This window comes from Coturnix japonica, chromosome 7, assembly GCF_001577835.2.
Source record: "Coturnix japonica isolate 7356 chromosome 7, Coturnix japonica 2.1, whole genome shotgun sequence".
NCBI classification, from domain to species: Eukaryota; Metazoa; Chordata; class Aves; order Galliformes; family Phasianidae; genus Coturnix; species Coturnix japonica.
The window spans coordinates 13,463,743-13,482,320 of record NC_029522.1 but is presented as its reverse complement, the minus strand read 5'-3'; the positions used below and the strand labels follow the sequence as shown (position 1 = coordinate 13,482,320).

Genomic DNA, 18,578 nt, shown 5'->3' with positions numbered 1-18,578 from the left:
TTGATTGCCCGACAGAGATACCAGCCAGCATCAGAAGGACCTACATTAAGGACCTTCAGGCTGTGAAGTCCCTCCTTCTGACTTACCACATACTTCCCTGCAGCAGGTGTCACACAGGTGTCACCTCTGAACCACTGTACCACTGGGACTGGTGTCCCTGTTACCACACACTCAAAGACCACCTCTGAGCCTTCTGTAACTTTCACATCTGTAAAGGGCACAGCAAAGCGGGGAGGCATTTCGGTCACTTGGAAATCAATTTTCACATCCTCATTCTCCTCTGAGGCAAAGCCTGAAATTTGTTCCAAAAGGGCAAGTGGAAGCACATCCAGGGAGACCACCATGCTCTTCTTATCCGGGCTAAACTCAGGACTTGTTATGATTTTGACTTGTTTCTCAAATTCTTTCACCTCATTCTCATCCAGCTCCACTTCCAGGAGGATTTCCTGTGGTGAAGGTGATCGTGAGGATGTGTTTTCCTCTAGGTCAAACTGTATAACATGCTGGTGGGTCACAGGGGGTGGCAGTGCTAGTGATCGCCCATCTTCAGGCAAAACTTCCACCTGGGCAATGCTTTTAGCTTCCCCAACAATGTTTACTGCATGACACAGGTACTGTCCTTCATCATCTTTCCGAATGTTAGTGATCTCCAGAACACACTTGTTCCCATCCTTCTCCACCCGCACTCTCTTATCTGCCTCCAGCAGGGATTTATTATGATACCACTTCACCCCTGGCTCAGGCACACCTACCACCTCAGCCACAAAACTCAGTGTGCTGCCCTCATACAGCCTCCTCCTGCTCAATGCCCTCAGGAACGCAGGTGGCATCTCATTGCCTGATGGCTCTCGGGCTTCACGAGGGGTCCTAAACACCTCATCCTGTGGTGGCTGCTCTGGAGCCTGACACCTTTCCTCGCAGGGTGGAAACACTGCCAGGGCATCCTTATATTCCCCAATGGGTGTCCAGTAGTGCTCCATTGGTGTGATGTCCTCTGATGCTGAGCAAAGTCCCTCAAAGGGTGTGAAGTAGCGCTCAGAGGGTGCGTTGTGCTTTGAACCACCTGAGGGTGTGGAGTAACGCTCAGGTGGCATGCTGTAGTTTGATTCCTCAGATGGTGTGGAGTAGCGCTCAGGTGGCGTCCTGTACCCAGAGCCCTCAGATGGTATGGAGTAGTGCTCAGGTGGTGTGCTGTATTCTGAGCCCTCCGATGGTGTATAGTAGTGCTCGGATGGCGTGGAGTAACGCTCAGGTGGTGTTCTGTACCCAGAGCCCTCAGACGGTGTGGAGTAGCGCTCGGGTGTGCTGAGTGGTGTGTGGTAGGATGCTGATGAAGCAGTTTCAAAGATCTCCACTGAGGAGGGAGGTGTGTAGAAGCGGTCTGAATCAGGTGACTCCTCCCCACTTCCACTCTCCAACTCTATAGACATTTCTGACTCAGGAGAGAAGGGCCGGGTCAGTTCCTGCTGGCTTTTGTAATAGTCATAAACTGCGCTGAAGGTAACCTCCTCTACTTCCAAGGAAGTGATGGTTTCTCGCTGTTCCTTCTGAACTGTGCTTTTGATATTTGGAGCTTCCTGGATCCCTGTCGACCTTAAATACTTGGCCAGAGATAAATCAAGTTCTGTCTCTGAGACCTGATCAGCACTGGGCTCTGGACCTGCAGAAACATCTTCCCACATTTCTTCTCTATCCAGGCTGTTCTCAGAGGCTTCTGTAGTGGAACTCCTCATCTTGGCCCAAGACTCCTTCTTTTGTTCCTTCTGTACCACAGAATTATCCACTGTTAAACCAAGTAAGAGTTTCCCAAATGAGAAGTCCTTGTTTCTGCTTGGTTCCTGCTGGGTGTCCCCAAGCCTCCCCTCAGGGGAACTTCTGCTTTCTATCTTGCTAGTGGAGCAGCTCACTCCTTTTTCAATGACCTTTCCTATCCTGGAGCTGCCTTCATCCTTTACCTGCTGCCAGGTCTGTGGTTTCTTCTCCTGTGCAGCTTTTTTCAAGTCACTGATGAACGTGTCACTCTCGAATTCTGTTGGCTCCAGTCTCTGCTCGCTCTCCCACACATGCATTTCTTGTGTTGTTCTTTGGAAATCTGCAGTGGACTCTACCAGATGACCATGAAACTGTCCCTTGGGTGAATCCCAACAGACATTTGCCTCTAACTTCTGAATTTCTTCAGCTAAATTCCGCTCTTCAGCAAATAATGTAATACCGCTAAGGTTCCCATTAGAGATTTGCAAATGAGACTGCCTGATTTCTGTTGGCTGCACTTCTTCCTGAGCACTGACTTCCTCCTGCTGCATCCTGTGGTTTGGACACAGAACCTCACTGAGAGACTTCTCTTCCACAAGCACTTCACGTTTGTGCACAGGGGAGATAAGCCCAGCTTCTCCCACCTCCACACTCTCTAAAGCTGTGGGAATTTGCACCTGTTTTGTGTCCATGTTTTCTTCAGCTGGGAAAGGTTCCACAAACTTCTTCATATCAAATATGATACTGGTCTCGTCAGCCTCAGATGGCAGTAACTGCTCTTTGAAATGCACGTCTGGATAAACCTCAACTTCTTCAGCAAATACCTGACCTGAGTTTTCTATGTCAGAAGGAGTAAGAATTAAATCCAAAGAGTAGCTGCCTGCATCAGGCTTTCTTTCTTGCAGTATTTGTCCATCAATGTTTATTTTATGTACAGCATCCTCAGCATCAATTAGTTCTTCCTTATGAAGATGGTCATCAACCTCAACGCTCTGTACAATATCTACTGATCTCTCTTGCTCCTTAGTCCATTCCTCCTGCTGCTCTTGTTTTTGGGGACCTAATGGGTCTACTGAGGGTGTGCTTGCATTATTGTCCTGTAGGTGAGGCACATCTGGCTCATCAACCAGAGACACATCAGAAGCCATTGCCTCCCAAGCAGAAGCATCACTGTCCTCCAAGTAGCTGTCAGCCTCTTCTTGCACCAGTGCTGATACAGCAGTAGAGAACTGAAGATCCTTTGCCAGAGCAGACTGCTCAGAGGCAGGCATTTGCCCTTTCTTTTCTATAACAGGTGACTTCAAGATATCCCAGGACAAACTGTCTGTATTTTGTGCCAGCTTGTCACCTTCAGCCTCCAGCTCCTCTGAAAAGTGGCCTGAGTCCTTGGCCACAAGTTCATACTTCTCTTGGGATGTGCTTGAGTGTAGGACAGTGGTATCAATTCCAAAGTCATGTTCCTCAGGTACTGCTTTTTCACTACACTGTTTCATCTTAGAAATATCACCAGCATCCCTCACACTCTCTTCTGCATAACCCACTTTCTGCTTTGCACAGACCTCCCTGACGTCCGTCAGCATTGTTTCCCCTGTCCTACTTTCCCTGAAGTCCTTTCCCACTTGCTCACCAGAAGAGGGAGACCACTGCAGGGACCAGTGTAGGTGGCCTTCTTCCTCCTCGGAGCATGTGGTCTGTCCCTCTTTTTCCTTCTCAGATGAACTGAGGAACCCAGCAGGTTTCATGGCAGGCAGTTCCTCAGTGCCTCCATCCTTGCTATACAACCTCAGTGCATTAGGTTGCACTGTAAGCTCAGAGGCTGACTGTGCTGTTCCAGCCACATTCTTGGCCACACAGCAGTACAGCCCAGCATCTGAAACAGAGACCCCTCTGATATACAAACGGTGAGTGCCAGCCTCACATTTCTCAATACTCAGCCTCTCACTGGCAGAGAGGTTCTGGCCATTCCGGGACCAGGTGACAGCTGGTGGAGGCTGCCCAGACACAACACATACCAACACCACTGCCTCCCCTTCACAGCAATAGATGTGTGCTGGGGCTTCTGACACAATTCGAGGCGGCTCATTTCCAACATCAAATGAAAACTTGAACTTGTGCTTTATGGTAGGTGCAACCTGGCCTGGAGAGCTCTGCACTGTCTCTTTCATCTCTGTGTCTTGCTCCGGTGTTGGAGTAGGGGCAGTGATTTTGATTTCTACAGGCAGTGACAGCAAGTCTGAGTCTGGAAGAGTATTTAGCAGCTCCTGCTCTTCTGTAAAGGCCAGGGTGACTTCCCTCTCCTCTTTTTCTCCCTTTTCTTGTTTTTCTTCCATCTCTTGTTTTTTCTTCTCCTCTTCCTTTATCTTCTCCTTCTCTTCCTTCCTTTCTTCTTTCCCTAGCTCCCTAATGGCCTCATAGGCCAGCATCCGTTGCCTTACATGGAGTGCAGCAGAGGTGCTGACTGAGCCCAGAGGGTTAGAAATCACACAGGTGACTGTGCCACTGTGCTGTGGGAGCAGGGGTGAGAAAGTCAGTGTAGAGCGGCACTCTGTGGTGTAAACTGCAGTGCCCCGGATGCGTCCCACAGGGTTAGTGTTGTTGTACCAAGTGATGGTTGGCTTGGGGCAGCCATGGAAGAGGCAGGAGAAGGTGACTCTGTGCCCTTCTACAGCCTCCTGGGGCCTGACTCCCTGGACGAAGAGAGGTGGGCAGGGCTCGAGGAGCCCAAGTGCCTTCCATCTCTTCTCTGTCACCTTGGGTCTGCCGTACTTCTCTACCGTCTGCAGCTGGAAGGACTCTGAGCCATCCATCCTGCCAGGTGCCTCAGGCGGGCAGGGCTTCCCAGGAGCGCCCTCTTGTGGCTCGGATAAGAAGGACTCCTGCTTCTTTTTCAGCGCTGCCCTCTTCGCCTCCCGCAGACGCTGCAGCTTCCAGCGGGTTTCCTCATCCAGCAATTCCTCAGCGTTGATCACAGTTCCGCTGCGCTCCCTACCGCGTACTGTCCTCAGACGGGGAGACTCCACTGACGGCAGCCTCTGGAAACGTATAGTCCGTACCTTGCCCCGGCTTGAGAAGTTTGGCAACTGCTGCTCAGCCTCCTGGCCCTTGTCAAAAGGCGAGCCGGTGCAGCGGAGCACCACGCGCAGCCGGTCCTGCTGCCGCTGCTGCAGCAGGCACTCCCACCTCTCCTGCACTAACTGCACCTTCCCTACAAAGCCCGAGTCCCTCTGCTCACCACTGCGCACCACCAGCAGCGAGGCAGCGGACTCAGCTGAGCCCTCGCTGTTAATGGCAAACACCCTGTAGCTGCCGGCGTCGTGCTCTTGCACGTCCTGCACCTCCAGGCTGGCGCGGTGCGTGTGCTCCTCGCTCTCAGTGCGGATCACCTTGCGGCAGTCCTGGTGGACAGGCCGGTTGTTGTGGAACCACGCCATGTGAGGTGGCGGACACGCTACCAGCTTGCACTGGAAGACAGCAGGGTCCCCCTCCAAAACGGACCTACACTTGAGGCCCTGCATAAAGGTGGGTTTGCAGTTCTGGGGGCAGCCCAGCACCACCCTTGCCCCATGTCCCTCGGTGTTCGTCTTGCTGTGCCGCTCTGCAAAAGAAGGGAGGAGACTGGGTTACGGCATGCCTCGCTCTACACACTGTTTGATTGAAAAAAAAAAAAAAAAAAAAAAGGAAAAAAAAAAAAGAAAAAAAAAGGGCATGCAACAGATTTCAATCACACATCCCAGGAAAAAAAAAAAAAAAAAAAAAAAAAGGTAATTCACTCACCATATTTGTTCGAATAAACGCAATGCCTTGCTCTGTTTTAAAGATTGACACGAAAATCGTTCGTTGTCTGTTCTTTCTTCAGACTGTGGAAATTTCTTCTTGCACAAGCAAAAATGAATTTCAAAACAACACGTTCTTCAGTGTGTGTGTTTTTGCTGCCTGGAAAAGTTGCGTGTCTTTGGATGGCAAAGAAGAAAATCTTACCTGACTTGCAGACAGTAGAATAAACGCCCTTTCTGACCCTCTGTTTGTAGATTAAACGTTCAAACAATTGAGAAAAAAATATTTTGAAAAGATATACAAAAAACAAAAGTAATTAGCTAACATGAAATGAGAAGGCGTTTATTCGAACTAATACAGCCACTAACTTCACAGTGTTATGCACAGGGAGAAAAAAAGCAAGCAACATGAACCACATATGCTATCTGCAAGCCAGGGTAAGAGATGTATAATGATGAATTAATGTATGTAAATGAAGTGCAAGGAATCAATGGAAATGTATAGCTTCCACATACCCTAAACAACAAATGTTTTCTAGCATAATTCATCCATCCAATAATGTTCATTGAACTGACTGTGGTTAGGTTGATAACTTGCTTAAAAATAATGTGATTCAGATTTGTATAGCTTCCTTCTGAAGTAAACTATTGCATGCATTCAAAAGGAAATTGAACAGATAAAAGCTCTGTGAATAGCTGCAAAGCATGAAGTAAAATTTCAAAACATGGCTGCAAAATCATAAATTTGAAGTTTTAAACATTTTAAAACTTAAATAACCTTATAATGCAGGTAACCCTTTGCATATCAAAACAAACATGCATCATGTTCCAATATGCCTCAAAATGTGTCTGTCTTTCCCCATCAGACACTACACATAAGCAGATGAAAGCTTGTCACAAGGTTGCTAATTACTGGTATTAATTATTCAGTGTGACATCAGTAGTGACTGTACCTTTCATTTCCATTTCAATTTCTTCCTCTAGCTTCTCATACGTGATTTTTTCAGGAGCTAGAAAAAAAAAAAAAAAAGATTTTTGAGCTCAAATTGCCAATCAACAGTGTGTGAAGAAAAACATTCAATCTCTCTTGCAAAGATACAGAAATTCACACATAAATACACATAAATGCATGCCAAACAATGCAAATATTTGATAAACCTTGAGAACAGAGTAACCAAATGCTTTCAAACTTGTTTGCAACATATAATTTTCTACAAGATTTGTTTATGTTTTGTGCAGGATGGGGGAAGGTTTCTAATGGAACATGCCTTTATCATGCCTTAAATCCCTGATGAAAACATTCAGCAATCCACAGGCTTATGAGACGCTTCTAGTTCTTTATCATCTCCCCAGGAAGGAATGTACTGGAATGCAATGAGGCTATGCAAGAGGAACTGATACTTTGGAAGGAACATGCAGTTGCCAACCTGTCACTCTCAGATGGGTGCTGCACTCGGCTTGTCCTGCAGGATTAACTATTCTGCACTTGTATGTACCCTGGTGGTTCTGACCAACTTTCAGCAATCTTAAACTGCACAGTGGCCCATCATGTTTCAAGGAACACAGTGCAGACTCCTCAACTATGAGCTGATTGCACAGCCAGACCACGCAAGGTGTAGGCACACCCTTCATTATGCAAAAGAGTAACACATCCTCTCCTTCTTTCACAACAGTTTCTGAAGGCAGAGTTTCAAGAAACTCTGGTGCTCTGGCATCAGTTTCTGTGAAGTCTTCGCATGGCACAACGTCAGGATAGTAGACCCTGTTTCTTTGCTTCCCAGCTTCATGTGATCTTTGGGATGTAGATATAAACAAGCTCGAAGTTTTCTTGGATGACTCTTGTTTAACTTCAGATGCTTTATACTGACAGCTTTTGGCTGCTTTAAAGCTTTTAGTATCTGATTCAAGAGTAATTTTTGTTACTGCTTTGGCTTGTGCTTCTTCAGCTAGGTAAGAATAAAGTTAGGAAAAGGATTAGGTCAGATGTTTTTCAGGAATAAAAAGCATCCTCACATTTAGATGGGGAAGAAATGCAAACATTAATTGGTTCTGAAAAGGTCTAATACAAGCCTATCTTTGCATTTGAGAGCTTCAGAGTAGAAAGTAGAAGCAGATGATTACATGAAGCACTTCATACTGCTCAGTAGTAAAGAAAGAAAATTCAATGTGTAAAAGCCAAATCAATGTTACTGGGTTGATGGCTTCTTCGTTATTTTTCTGTTCTCAGTACCTTCAAGTTTACAAATACAATTGCACGTCTAGTGTGGCAATAATACATTTTTAGTTTTCAGTAGTGGTAACACAACTAACATTTTAATATGCTGATGTCAGGAGAAAGGAAAGGAACTTAGAAAAAATAAATACTTAGGATCTCAGGGCAAGTGAAAGGTAGAAGATAATTCATTAGTGCAGTAATAGAGAACTTGCACTGTTTCAAGCACTAATCCTTTCAAGCATACTGCCCTCTACTGCAAGCCTGATGATAATGTGGGAAACAGGTTGAAGCCCTCCAATCTGAAATGACCACATATATAGTTTATCTGACATGCTTTTCTCTCTTAAACTACAGCTTCAGGAATTCACAAAACACAAAAATTCCTATCTGCCTGTTCTGCTTTACAGCTCACTTTTCATATCATGAAAGATACAGAGAATCAAAAGCCACAAAAGACTTATGTTACTTGCTGGAAGGAGGTATGAAGTTACAACACTTATTAATAGAACCATAAATGTGGAGGGGAAGAAACAAAGCATTGTTACTAGAACTTCCTCAGTTAAATGCTGATTATTAAGGACATTTGAATGAGCTATGGGCTGTGATAATTAAGTTGCAAAACATCATAATTTTTTAAGTCAGATAACCACCTTTGACAGTGAGTATTGCAGCAGTTGTTGTTCCTCCATAATCATTATATACAGTGCAACTGTACAGTCCTTGATCTATCAGCTGAGCATTTAAAATTGTGAGCTGTAGAACACATCCATTTTGCGACATCTTCAATTTTTCAGACACTTCTATCCGTTTACCTTCATGGGCCCAAAGAAACTCAGAGAAGAATTCATTTTCTAAGGCACATATAAACTGAGCAATGTCACCAGATTTCACAGTTAGGTCTCTGAGTGGCAGGAGAATCGTTGGAGGAACACCTTTCAGTTCTTGAGCAGTAGCCATAGAGATTCTGGTACTCTGAGATGTCTGGGATAGGACTGTTGTGTGCAGAGCTTCTGCTTCTTCAACAGATGTAGCTTTCATGGTCAACCTTTCAGATATGCTTTCAAAAACCTGTACACCCGATTCCTGTGATGGTTGTTGCACTGATTTAAATTCTTTTTGAAAAGCTTTTGCATTCCTCTTTGTGAAAGGAGTAACGCGAAGTTCTGATATAGCCTGTGACCGCATAGACTCTTTTACATCTTTCCCAGAACTTTGCCTATCTAGGGCTTGCACTGTGTAATCAAGTAACAAAAAATAACAATGTTAGTATCTACAGAACTTTACTTAGCCATGCTCTGAGCAGTCATACAGCATGGAGAAAGAAAATGAACTTCATCTGAAAATTCAGCATGCCAGATGCACTACGCTCTTTATAGAAAGAATCTCCATACACAAATAAGAATGACATATGATGCCTAGTTTAGTCATGCAACTGATAAACAGTTGGTGCTTGTTTCTTCTTTTACTTGTCCCTTTCAATATGAGATGACTTCTTATAGAACTTTTTAGGAGGTATTTTCTTCCCCACTCCACCCCCCCTTACAAAATAGGGTGAAAATACCTCAAATCAATGGTATAACCATTACATAATTCCAAGTTTAAAAAAAAAAACTGAATTTCTTCAGTAAGATTATCCTTATTCTAGATGTATGTCATGATAGAAATCCACAAGTCTCCAAGTATGTTAGAGTTTAAACAAAAGAAATTAAAGTGTCTGGGTTATAGATGATAGGTACTATTAACATTAGCTGCTAAAGAAAAGTGAAATGAAGAAAGAACATTAGTGACAGTGTGAAAGTGAGGTATACAGAAAACTGAATCCCTCTGAAGTAAAAATGGGGCTTTACCTTCTGCAGTCACTGTAAGTGTAGCTGTGCAAGTTGTTTCTCCAGCACTATTTCTTGCCTTGCAAGAGTATTGGCCAGCATGCTCTAGGAAAGCATCTACTATTATGAGCATAACTGTGCCTGTAAACTCATCAAAGTGGAACACTACATCTTTTGCTGGCAGTATGAGCTGTTGATTATGAAACCACTGGATTTCTGGTTTAGGCATGCCAGATACTCTAGCTTGAAATCTGACTGTTTCCCCACTGCAGACCCTGCAGCATGAAATAGGCTGGATAAAGATGGGCCTTTGGCCAATAGTCTCCTCCTTAAGTGAAACAGATGAAGAAACATGCCAGTGGGACTCTGTTGTAAGTTCTTCAACCTTTTTAAATCCTGAAAAGAAGCATGCCAACTTTTAATTTCTTTCCCTACACTACATTTTCTCTCTCATTCGAGATTATTTTTTTTTTCTAACTTGAAACTATTACAGCAAGAACTACTCTAAAACATCATCTATAAAATCTGTTGCAAAAAGAAAAAAAAAATCATTTATGGTTAAATAACATCAAGGACAATATAAACCTTAATAACAAATTCTCCAGACAATATTTCTTCTTTAAAGCTTTGATTAGTATTTTATCAAATTGCATTTCCTGATCCTTCAGGTCCCGTCCAACCCACATCATTCTATATGTGAATCTGTCTATTTCTTTTAATCTTCCCAAGACTGGTACACACCTTTGATTAACATGTTTTCAAAACTTACTTTCAAAGTAATATATTTTATACAAAAACTCTTACTAGGTTCTCCTCACAATCAAATGCAAGAATGGGAAAACAAAGCATTTCCATTAGAAAGAAAGTATCTAACATGTTTGGTTCGTGCCAGATTCTAATACTAGAGAGAATGAAAATGTGAACTGTGTGGAACACTGAAACTGCAACGTATTTTGGAAACAAACAAATATGTTGTGGACATTGTGAATGGTAGCAATGAGTTAAATTAAAAGACAGTGTGACAGACAAGGACTTACATCAGTGTTATGTTAAGATTAGTGTTGGAACATGATCTAAACAAGATATCTTCTTTAATTGCACACTGTACCTTCCAACTTCAAGGTGGCAGTGCTTGTCACTTGGCCCACAGAGTTACTTGCTACAAAGGTATAGGTGCCTTCATCCTCTGGATAAGCTTCAGCAATCTCCAGCTGGTAAGTGTCTTCAAACTGAGTCATTCTAAAGAAACGCGATGGCTTGATTTCTCTGTCTTTGCTATACCAAGAGACTTTCAGATCTGCTCAAGCAAAAAAAAGTGCGTAAATAATGATATAAGAACAGTAAGTAAATACCATTTTTATATTTATGTCTGTCAGAAATCTTTAATCTCAAGTATATTTTTGTGTTTGAATATGCCTTACGTTAACCTTGGTAATATAAGATCAGTGGAAAGTTATGTATGTCTTAAGTTTTGGTTTTACTCACCCTACATCACAGGGTCCTGAGTAAAAATAATTTTTCCTCTTCCTAAAGTACAAATTTTAAAATACTTTGCCACTGCTAGAATTAGAGAAAAATCACGTTTTTAAAAATAGATTCCCTTTTTTAACCTAGAAAAATCACATTTTTAAAAATGGATTCCCTTTTAAAACCTGTCTAAATGTTTCAAAATCACTAGGCTGAGCTGAACAGTTTGAGGAAAATAAAATGGAATGCCCTTTTGCTAAGAAGAACAGTTTCTTTCCTCTTTTTATTGAAATGTCATAAGTTGAACAGGACATATTTCTTTAGAAAGATCCTGTTTTTGTACCTTTGTAATAGTCCTAAATAAGATTTTGTGTTACTTGTATAGATTCTTGTAGACTTGGGAAAGAAGAGGAATGAAGTATAAACTGCAAGCTCGCCTCTTCATCTTGCAATGTATTACATCATGAGTCAAATATTTTCACACAAACTTTGTGATTACTGTTGTCAGATGAAAGAGGAATTGTTTTCAATACCCAGCTGCAGTGTGTACCATTAAACGGTACATTTTCAGTAGTATACTATCTAAGGTAACCTAAAAGGTTTGCACAACACAAGTGAGCAGTACATAAATTTCGAGACAGTATTTAATAAACGGGATCCAGATGAACGAGATTTGTCTTTTTAAAAAGGGAAGAAAAAAAACAAGATTGTGGAGTTTGATTTCAAGTGATGGAAAAGCAATTTATATATCGGTATAAATATGTATGTGTACTAACAATGTATTATGGATTTTTACATGTATCACTCAGAATTATTTTTAAAGTTGGAGTTTTATTTATCTTTGAATAATTGTATATTCTTTGGGATTGAAATGGGATCTTATTCTACATTTTGCAATGTGAATATTTTATTACTTATACTCAAGACTGCTTTTTTTGAAGTTAAGAAAGCTAATTTCATTTTATTTTGCATTAACTTGGAAAGAATTGCTTCAATTGTAGGCTGATTCTCTTTTTATCTAAAAGTAGACAAGTTACCTAAGAAAAATTCTTAATGAGACTTCAAGAGATGATGAGTAAGCACTTAGAAATCCTTTCTATGCTAGGAAAACAGTACAATGGCAGTTTACAGTTTGCAAAAATGCTTTGGAATATTAGGATGTAGCTTTTGGTCTGTTACTTCAGTTAACTGATGTGATGCTATGTGACACTGAAACCTCTGTCATTTTCATGTAACAGGACAATATTTTTCAGTCATGATGTTCTGTTTAGAAGCTCCACATTATTGCAATGACACAGTTTTGCAACTCCTGTTGGCATTTGAGACTACAGGTTTCTGTAGACAATTTTTTTGTTATGTTATATGTGCTAGACATTTGTATTAGAAATGCTTACTGTTTAAGACAGTATAAGACTTCCATTTTTGCTGCCATCTTTGATGCATGACTAGCTGAACTGCTAGTTGTCAGTGGGTAACACTTTGCAGTGTGCATCCATCAAATAACTGTACCTCAAGAGAAAGACTGATTCAAGTCCATAGTATGCAGTAAATTTTCTGAGTTCAAAACGAAAAATTCTGAGAGGTGAAAAGATGCACAGTATTTCATTAAACCCACCTGTTCCTGTGACTCTACACTGAAAACGGGCAGACTGTCCCTCGGATGTAACAGCATCACGAAGTGGTACTATGACAGCAGGTGGATATACTGGCACCTCAACCTCAGGAGAAACAACTTCTGGGACTGAAGGATAAGAAAAGTAAGAAATTTTTAAAGACAAAGGTTAGGTTCAACTAAATGTTAACAAAATTTCACAGACATTGTGAACACGGAAAACTCACTTTCCACTGAAAGTGAAGCTGAAGTTGTAGCAACTCCATAGTCATTTTTGGCTTCACAGGTGTACACAGCTGAATCTTCTGGGAAAGTTTCAATCAGCAATAGCGTATATTCTTGTGCATCATGAAGAAACTTGCACTTGAAACCTGGAGAAAGCTGTTGATCATCTTTGTACCAGGAAACTTTGGGCTGGGGTTTCCCTGATATCATTGCGCTGAAGCGGGCAGGTTTACCAGACTCCACAGTGGTTGGCTGTAGCTCCTGGATAATCTGTGGTGGCTCTGGAGCTGCAGTATAGAAGGTGGGGGAAAAGAAGGTGGGGAGGGGGATGAAGGGGGAGGGTGTGTGGAAGAGAGTTCTCATTACTGGTATTTATCAAGGGTTCTAAAACATTAGCAAGTAAATTTTCTATTCTAATTTTATTGTTCCCAATCTTGCTTGCTCAAGAAAATCTGCCCTTTTCCTTGAGAGGAAGGAAATGACCTAAAAGGAACTGCCTTAACATAAGTAGCTATGTTGACATATGTTTATTCTCAGCAAAACGCTGAGAAAAAAACAACCCTCAGAGGGTTGGTCCCTCTGGCAAGATGTTTTTGTCCATATGAAAAAAGGCAGTTTTATTTGAACTTGATAATTTCCTGGTAGAAAAAATATAGAGAAAATAAGGAATGTTACAGTATTTTCTTCAGCTATTTCAGTAGAGCAAGAAATATCCACATATATGAGGCTGTTGGCAGTGTTCTAGAGACAAGATTCCCTTTGTATTTATTTTTTAATTTCAGGGTTAGATTTTGAGAAAAGTTATATAGACATCAGAAAAATACAGGATAATAAATGAAGCCAAAGTGTTAGTTTTGAGTATACATACCATTCACATAGAGAACAACAGAACTCCTATTTCGTCCTGCAACAAAAGTATATTCTCCAGCATCAGAGTAAGTAGTTTCAAAGATGCTCATTCTATGAATCCTCCTTTCCACCACATAGCTGTATCTTTCCTCATAATGGAAGTTGATCTCAATGCCATCCTTGTACCACTGTGGTTCAATGTCATCTTCATTAACTTCAAATTCAATTTCAGCTCTTTGTCTCTCAATGACCTATGAGCAAGTAATAGAAACATCACAAATAGCATTTGTTTTTCCAGGTGTTCTCACTCCAGTAAGTATTCCCAGAGGAAGTCTCTGGCCTTACAATAAAATCTTTTTATTTTTTCCCCTTCTTTGGGAGGTTTTTCAGGTTAGATGCCATTGTTCCTCCTTTGCGTGATTATTTGACTTAGAATAAAAAAGTTATAAAATACTTATTCTTCATTGTTCTATACCTGAATATCTTTATGGATGCTTCTGATGCGAACGTCACGACCTTCCACTATCAAATTGGCACTGGATGTGTTTCCACCTGCTACTACAGTGTACTGACCAGCATCAGACATTTTTGTAGAAGGAATGATGAGGCGATGAACATATTTCTCCCGCTGAATTTTCATCCTAAGGAAACCAGAAAATAAAGTGAATAAATTATTTCCTGGGGGAAAATACATAGAAAAATTGAATATGGTGTAGGAGGAATAATTTACCTGTCACCAATCTGAAGTTCTTGACCATCCTTCATCCACTGGACCTGAATGTCAGGTTCTGAAACTTCACATTCAAAAATGGCCCTCTTCTTCTCCACAACCTTAATGTCTTTAATGTGCTTCCTAAATTCAATGTGACGAGCTGGAGGAGGGTGGAACAGAATGAGTGCCATCTTTCTATTTAACTTATCATAAGTCACTAAATATACAAATCAAGAGACCAAATACCTTCCACATATAAAGTGGCTGATGAAGCTGCTTTTCCTGCAACAAAACTGTATTCTGCGGCATCACCAAAATGCACATTCCTTATGGAGAGTGAGTGTGTGAGTTTCTTAGTTCGTATCTGGCATTTGTCAGTCGATTTTATTTCCACTCCATTCTTCAGCCATTTATATGAGATACCTTCATAGTTAACAGTAACTTCGAATGTGATCGTATCTTTCTCTTCAGCATTAATATCTTCGAGCATGGAGGTAATTAGGATGGCTAAGAGAAAAAAAAAAAAAAAAAGGGCATGGTTTAGGGTTTTTGTTTTTAAACACACTTCAACTGGTCCAGAGATGTTTATAATCTTTAAGACAGGTTCTGATTTTTTGTGATACTTGAAGGAAAGCCAGAGTTTGTGTTCAGAATGAATACAGCAATTAAACTTCTCCAAACTTCTGAATTATTTAAGAATACAAAATCCATCTCCTGTGGTTACTTGACACCTAGGATTTGCTCTAAACAGAGGAATCAATGACCTGACTTTCAAGTTTGCAGCTTCTAGTTTTCTTTTAAAAATGTAACTTAGGTTACTTAAGGTTATTTAAAAATCTATCTACAATACTCTTGGTTTTGTCTGAATTGCACCTGCTTTACAGTAAACTCCAGTATTGTTAACTGTAGAATATTCAGTTAATTTCATATTCACATACGTTTTACGGTCAGAGTTGCACTGACTCTGTCGTTTCCACAGACAAATGTGTATTCTGCAGAATCTTCACTGCTTGTGTTCATGATGTTTAGCTGATGGAGTTTCCCCTGCACTACTATTTTGAACTTTTCACTCATTTCAATCTCCACACCATTTTTCAACCAGACAGCAGGTACGTTGAAATGAGAAACTTCACACTGAAAAGAGGCAGTTTTGGTCTCAGGGATCTCAATGCTTTTCATGGTCTTTGTGATGTGTATGGCTGCGGGTAAAAAAAAAAAAGAAAAAAGAAAGAAAAGGATTTTTTAAAAGATCTGCATGTGTGCAGGAGTTTAAAAAAAAAAAAAGATACAAGTCTACAAAGTGTGAGATCTGTTTTATGTGAGTTGGTATAGCAACTCATATACTTTTTATTACCAACTTGCAATACTTACTTTCCACAAATAGTTTTGCTTTACACTCAAGTTGTCCAACAAAAGCTGTGTATTCTCCAGCATCAGCAGGAGATATATTATGCAGCATCAGCTTGTGGACTTTCCTTTGAGATATCATCTTGTATTTATCACTTTGTTTCAGCTCAACATTTTTGTGGAACCACCGAACTGGTACAGTATCATGGGATACACTCAGTTCAAAGGAAACAACAGCATTTTCCAAAGCAGTCACATCCTTTGGCTTCTTGATAATCTTGACAGCTTAAGGAAGAAAGTTAGAAAGATTCAGAAATGTGTTTGATTTCAATTTCAAACCTCACATTAGAGCAAACATTCAAAATACTGACTTACTTTCAACATGAAGTCTGGCATTTGCTCCTATCTTTCCAAGCTTAAAGCTATAAACCGACTCATCTGTGACAACACAGTGCTTTATTTTCAGTGTGTGAACTGTTCCTTTAACTGAAATTTCATATTTGTCATTTGATTCAAGTTCAACACCATTTTTAATCCACAGAGCTCCTTTCACATCAGGGTGAGAGAGTTCTACACTGAACACTGCCTCCTGTGTTTCTGTCACAGTCAAGTTCTTAAGAGTCTTCTTTATCTTAACAGCTGGAAAAAAATATTAAAAATAAATAAATAAATAATACTAAACAATAATCTTATAAAAAAAAATTGTGATTTTTCATTTTAAAATCTATTTCCTATGCATTATTTTATATAATTTCTACCAAAGTGATGTGCTAGGAACACAAGAAGAACCTATACTTGTAGTATCCATGAGAACCAATTTTTCTTTATTTGATATGTTTAATAAACAGCTAGAAAATAGTGTATTTCAATCTGCCAGACAGTATCTCAAATAAATTATGCCCCTTTAAAAAATAGCATGCTAAATTCCAGGAGTGCAGACTCCAAAATAAGTTCTTCTACCTCAGACAGAGTGTAATAATGTAATATTGTTTTCTAAATGTGAAGCAAAATATGCTTGTATCTTAGGGTCTAATCCAAGACATAGTGAGTGATGCTGGACTGAGCCTTAGAGACATGAGTTATTTATTTATATTTTATTTATATCAAAGGGGAAAAAACAAACAAACAAACAAACAAAAAAAACCAGACAAACTGACCTTCGACATGCAGTTTAGCAGATGTCTTTGAGCTTGCTATTTCATAGCTATATTCACCCATATCATCCATCTTTGCAGCAGGGATATTAAGTCTCCTCTTTACACCATCAGTTTCAGCACGATACTGATCGGTCATGGGTAATGGTTTACCATTTTTTAGCCACTGACCCTCTGATTCAGGATTTGCCACTTCACATTCAAAAACAGCTCTCTGGGACTCAGCTACAGTCAGGTCAGTGAGAGGCTTTGAAATGGCACCTCCTGTTGGAAAGCAAAAGCACATGTTTTTTGGTTTTTGGTTTTTTTTCCTCCCATATGAAAATCAAATCAGGTACTAGACAGAATTATTTGCCCCAGTTTTTCACATGCCCATAGTCTTTCTGAGCTCTGTGAAAAATCAAGAATAGAATGTGATGTGAACATCACAAAAAGATGTTTTTGTCTCCTAGTTATTCTAATCTATTAACATAAAATAAGAGATAAATTACAGGCTAAGGAAGTATAGAAACAGCACACAGCTGGTACATTTATGAAGAACAGTACTTTGAGCATTATTTTTAACTCACAGTGAAATAAACATCTTGGACTTCAAGCCTACTAACCTGCCACAGTCAGTTTTCCGGAAGTTTTCTTCCCTCCAGCATAAAATACATATTCTCCTTCATCATCTTTCATCATTTTCACCACTGTCAATTTGTATATTTTGCCATGTGCTTCAATTTTGTATTTAGGACCAGCCTTGATCTCTTGCCCTTTGAAATGCCAAATTACATCAATCCCTGAATGGGAAAGCTCAACCTCAAAAGATACATTCTGTGTTTCAGTACAGGTAATGTCATGAAGACCTCTGATAATCTCAATTTCTGTAAAAAATAAAAATAAAGCATAACTGACACGTTAGTTTCTTCCATTGCTTTATACTGAAAAACTATTTCTAAATAAATTTGCACCGTAAACAATACTTACCTTCAACTGTGACATTGCAACTCGTTTCGACTTTGCCAACCATTAACTTGTAATGTCCTCCATCTGATGCGTGAGTCCTGGTGATCACTAGCCTCTGTTTAGTGCCTTTACACACAGCTTGCACACGCTCATCAGACTTGATCTGATGATCATTTAGGTACCATTTGGAGGAAGTTACATCTGGTGCTGAAACTTTGCATTCAAGGATAGCTTTTGTTCCTTCAACTACATGAACATCTTTTAGAGGAACTATTATTTCCACACCTGCAAAGTTACAGAAATGATCATGAAAAAGCTATACCTTTAAAAAGTAATAATAATGAACCCAAAATCAAATATGACTTCAAATTCATGGTAATGACTTACTATACACAGTGACTTGTCCAGTGGTTGATAGTTCAAGACCAGGAATGCTGAAAGAGTAAGTTCCACTGTCTTCTTTTGTTGCATCTTCTATCAACAACATGTGTGACTGTTTATCCAACACAATATGAATACGATCACTTGATTGAATTTCATGACCATCTTTCATCCAGACACCTTCCACATTTTCTAGAGAGACTTTAACCTCAAGCTGTACAATATCTCCCTCACAGACTTTTTGATCAGTAAGTCCTTGAAGAATAGTCATGGGACGAGCTATGGAATGAAATGAAATGAAATTAATACTTGTAATG

General features: G+C 40.4%; 1 protein-coding gene across 1 annotated transcript in view; it reads right to left on the bottom strand.

Moving 5' to 3' along the window:
• TTN (titin) overlaps positions 1 to 18,578 on the bottom strand; it is a 239,816-nt gene that overhangs the window by 193,472 nt on the left and 27,766 nt on the right. The window contains exons 30-44 of the mRNA XM_032445727.1: positions 18,268 to 18,540; positions 17,902 to 18,165; positions 17,538 to 17,798; positions 16,936 to 17,196; positions 16,154 to 16,417; positions 15,803 to 16,063; positions 15,370 to 15,630; positions 14,678 to 14,938; positions 14,450 to 14,591; positions 14,195 to 14,360; positions 13,739 to 13,970; positions 12,873 to 13,157; positions 12,649 to 12,774; positions 10,675 to 10,863; positions 6,479 to 6,535 (exon numbers count right to left, since the gene is read on the bottom strand). Coding sequence (XP_032301618.1) covers positions 6,479 to 6,535; positions 10,675 to 10,863; positions 12,649 to 12,774; positions 12,873 to 13,157; positions 13,739 to 13,970; positions 14,195 to 14,360; positions 14,450 to 14,591; positions 14,678 to 14,938; positions 15,370 to 15,630; positions 15,803 to 16,063; positions 16,154 to 16,417; positions 16,936 to 17,196; positions 17,538 to 17,798; positions 17,902 to 18,165; positions 18,268 to 18,540 — 3,303 coding nt within the window. The remainder of the gene's footprint in view (positions 1 to 6,478; positions 6,536 to 10,674; positions 10,864 to 12,648; positions 12,775 to 12,872; positions 13,158 to 13,738; positions 13,971 to 14,194; positions 14,361 to 14,449; positions 14,592 to 14,677; positions 14,939 to 15,369; positions 15,631 to 15,802; positions 16,064 to 16,153; positions 16,418 to 16,935; positions 17,197 to 17,537; positions 17,799 to 17,901; positions 18,166 to 18,267; positions 18,541 to 18,578) is intronic.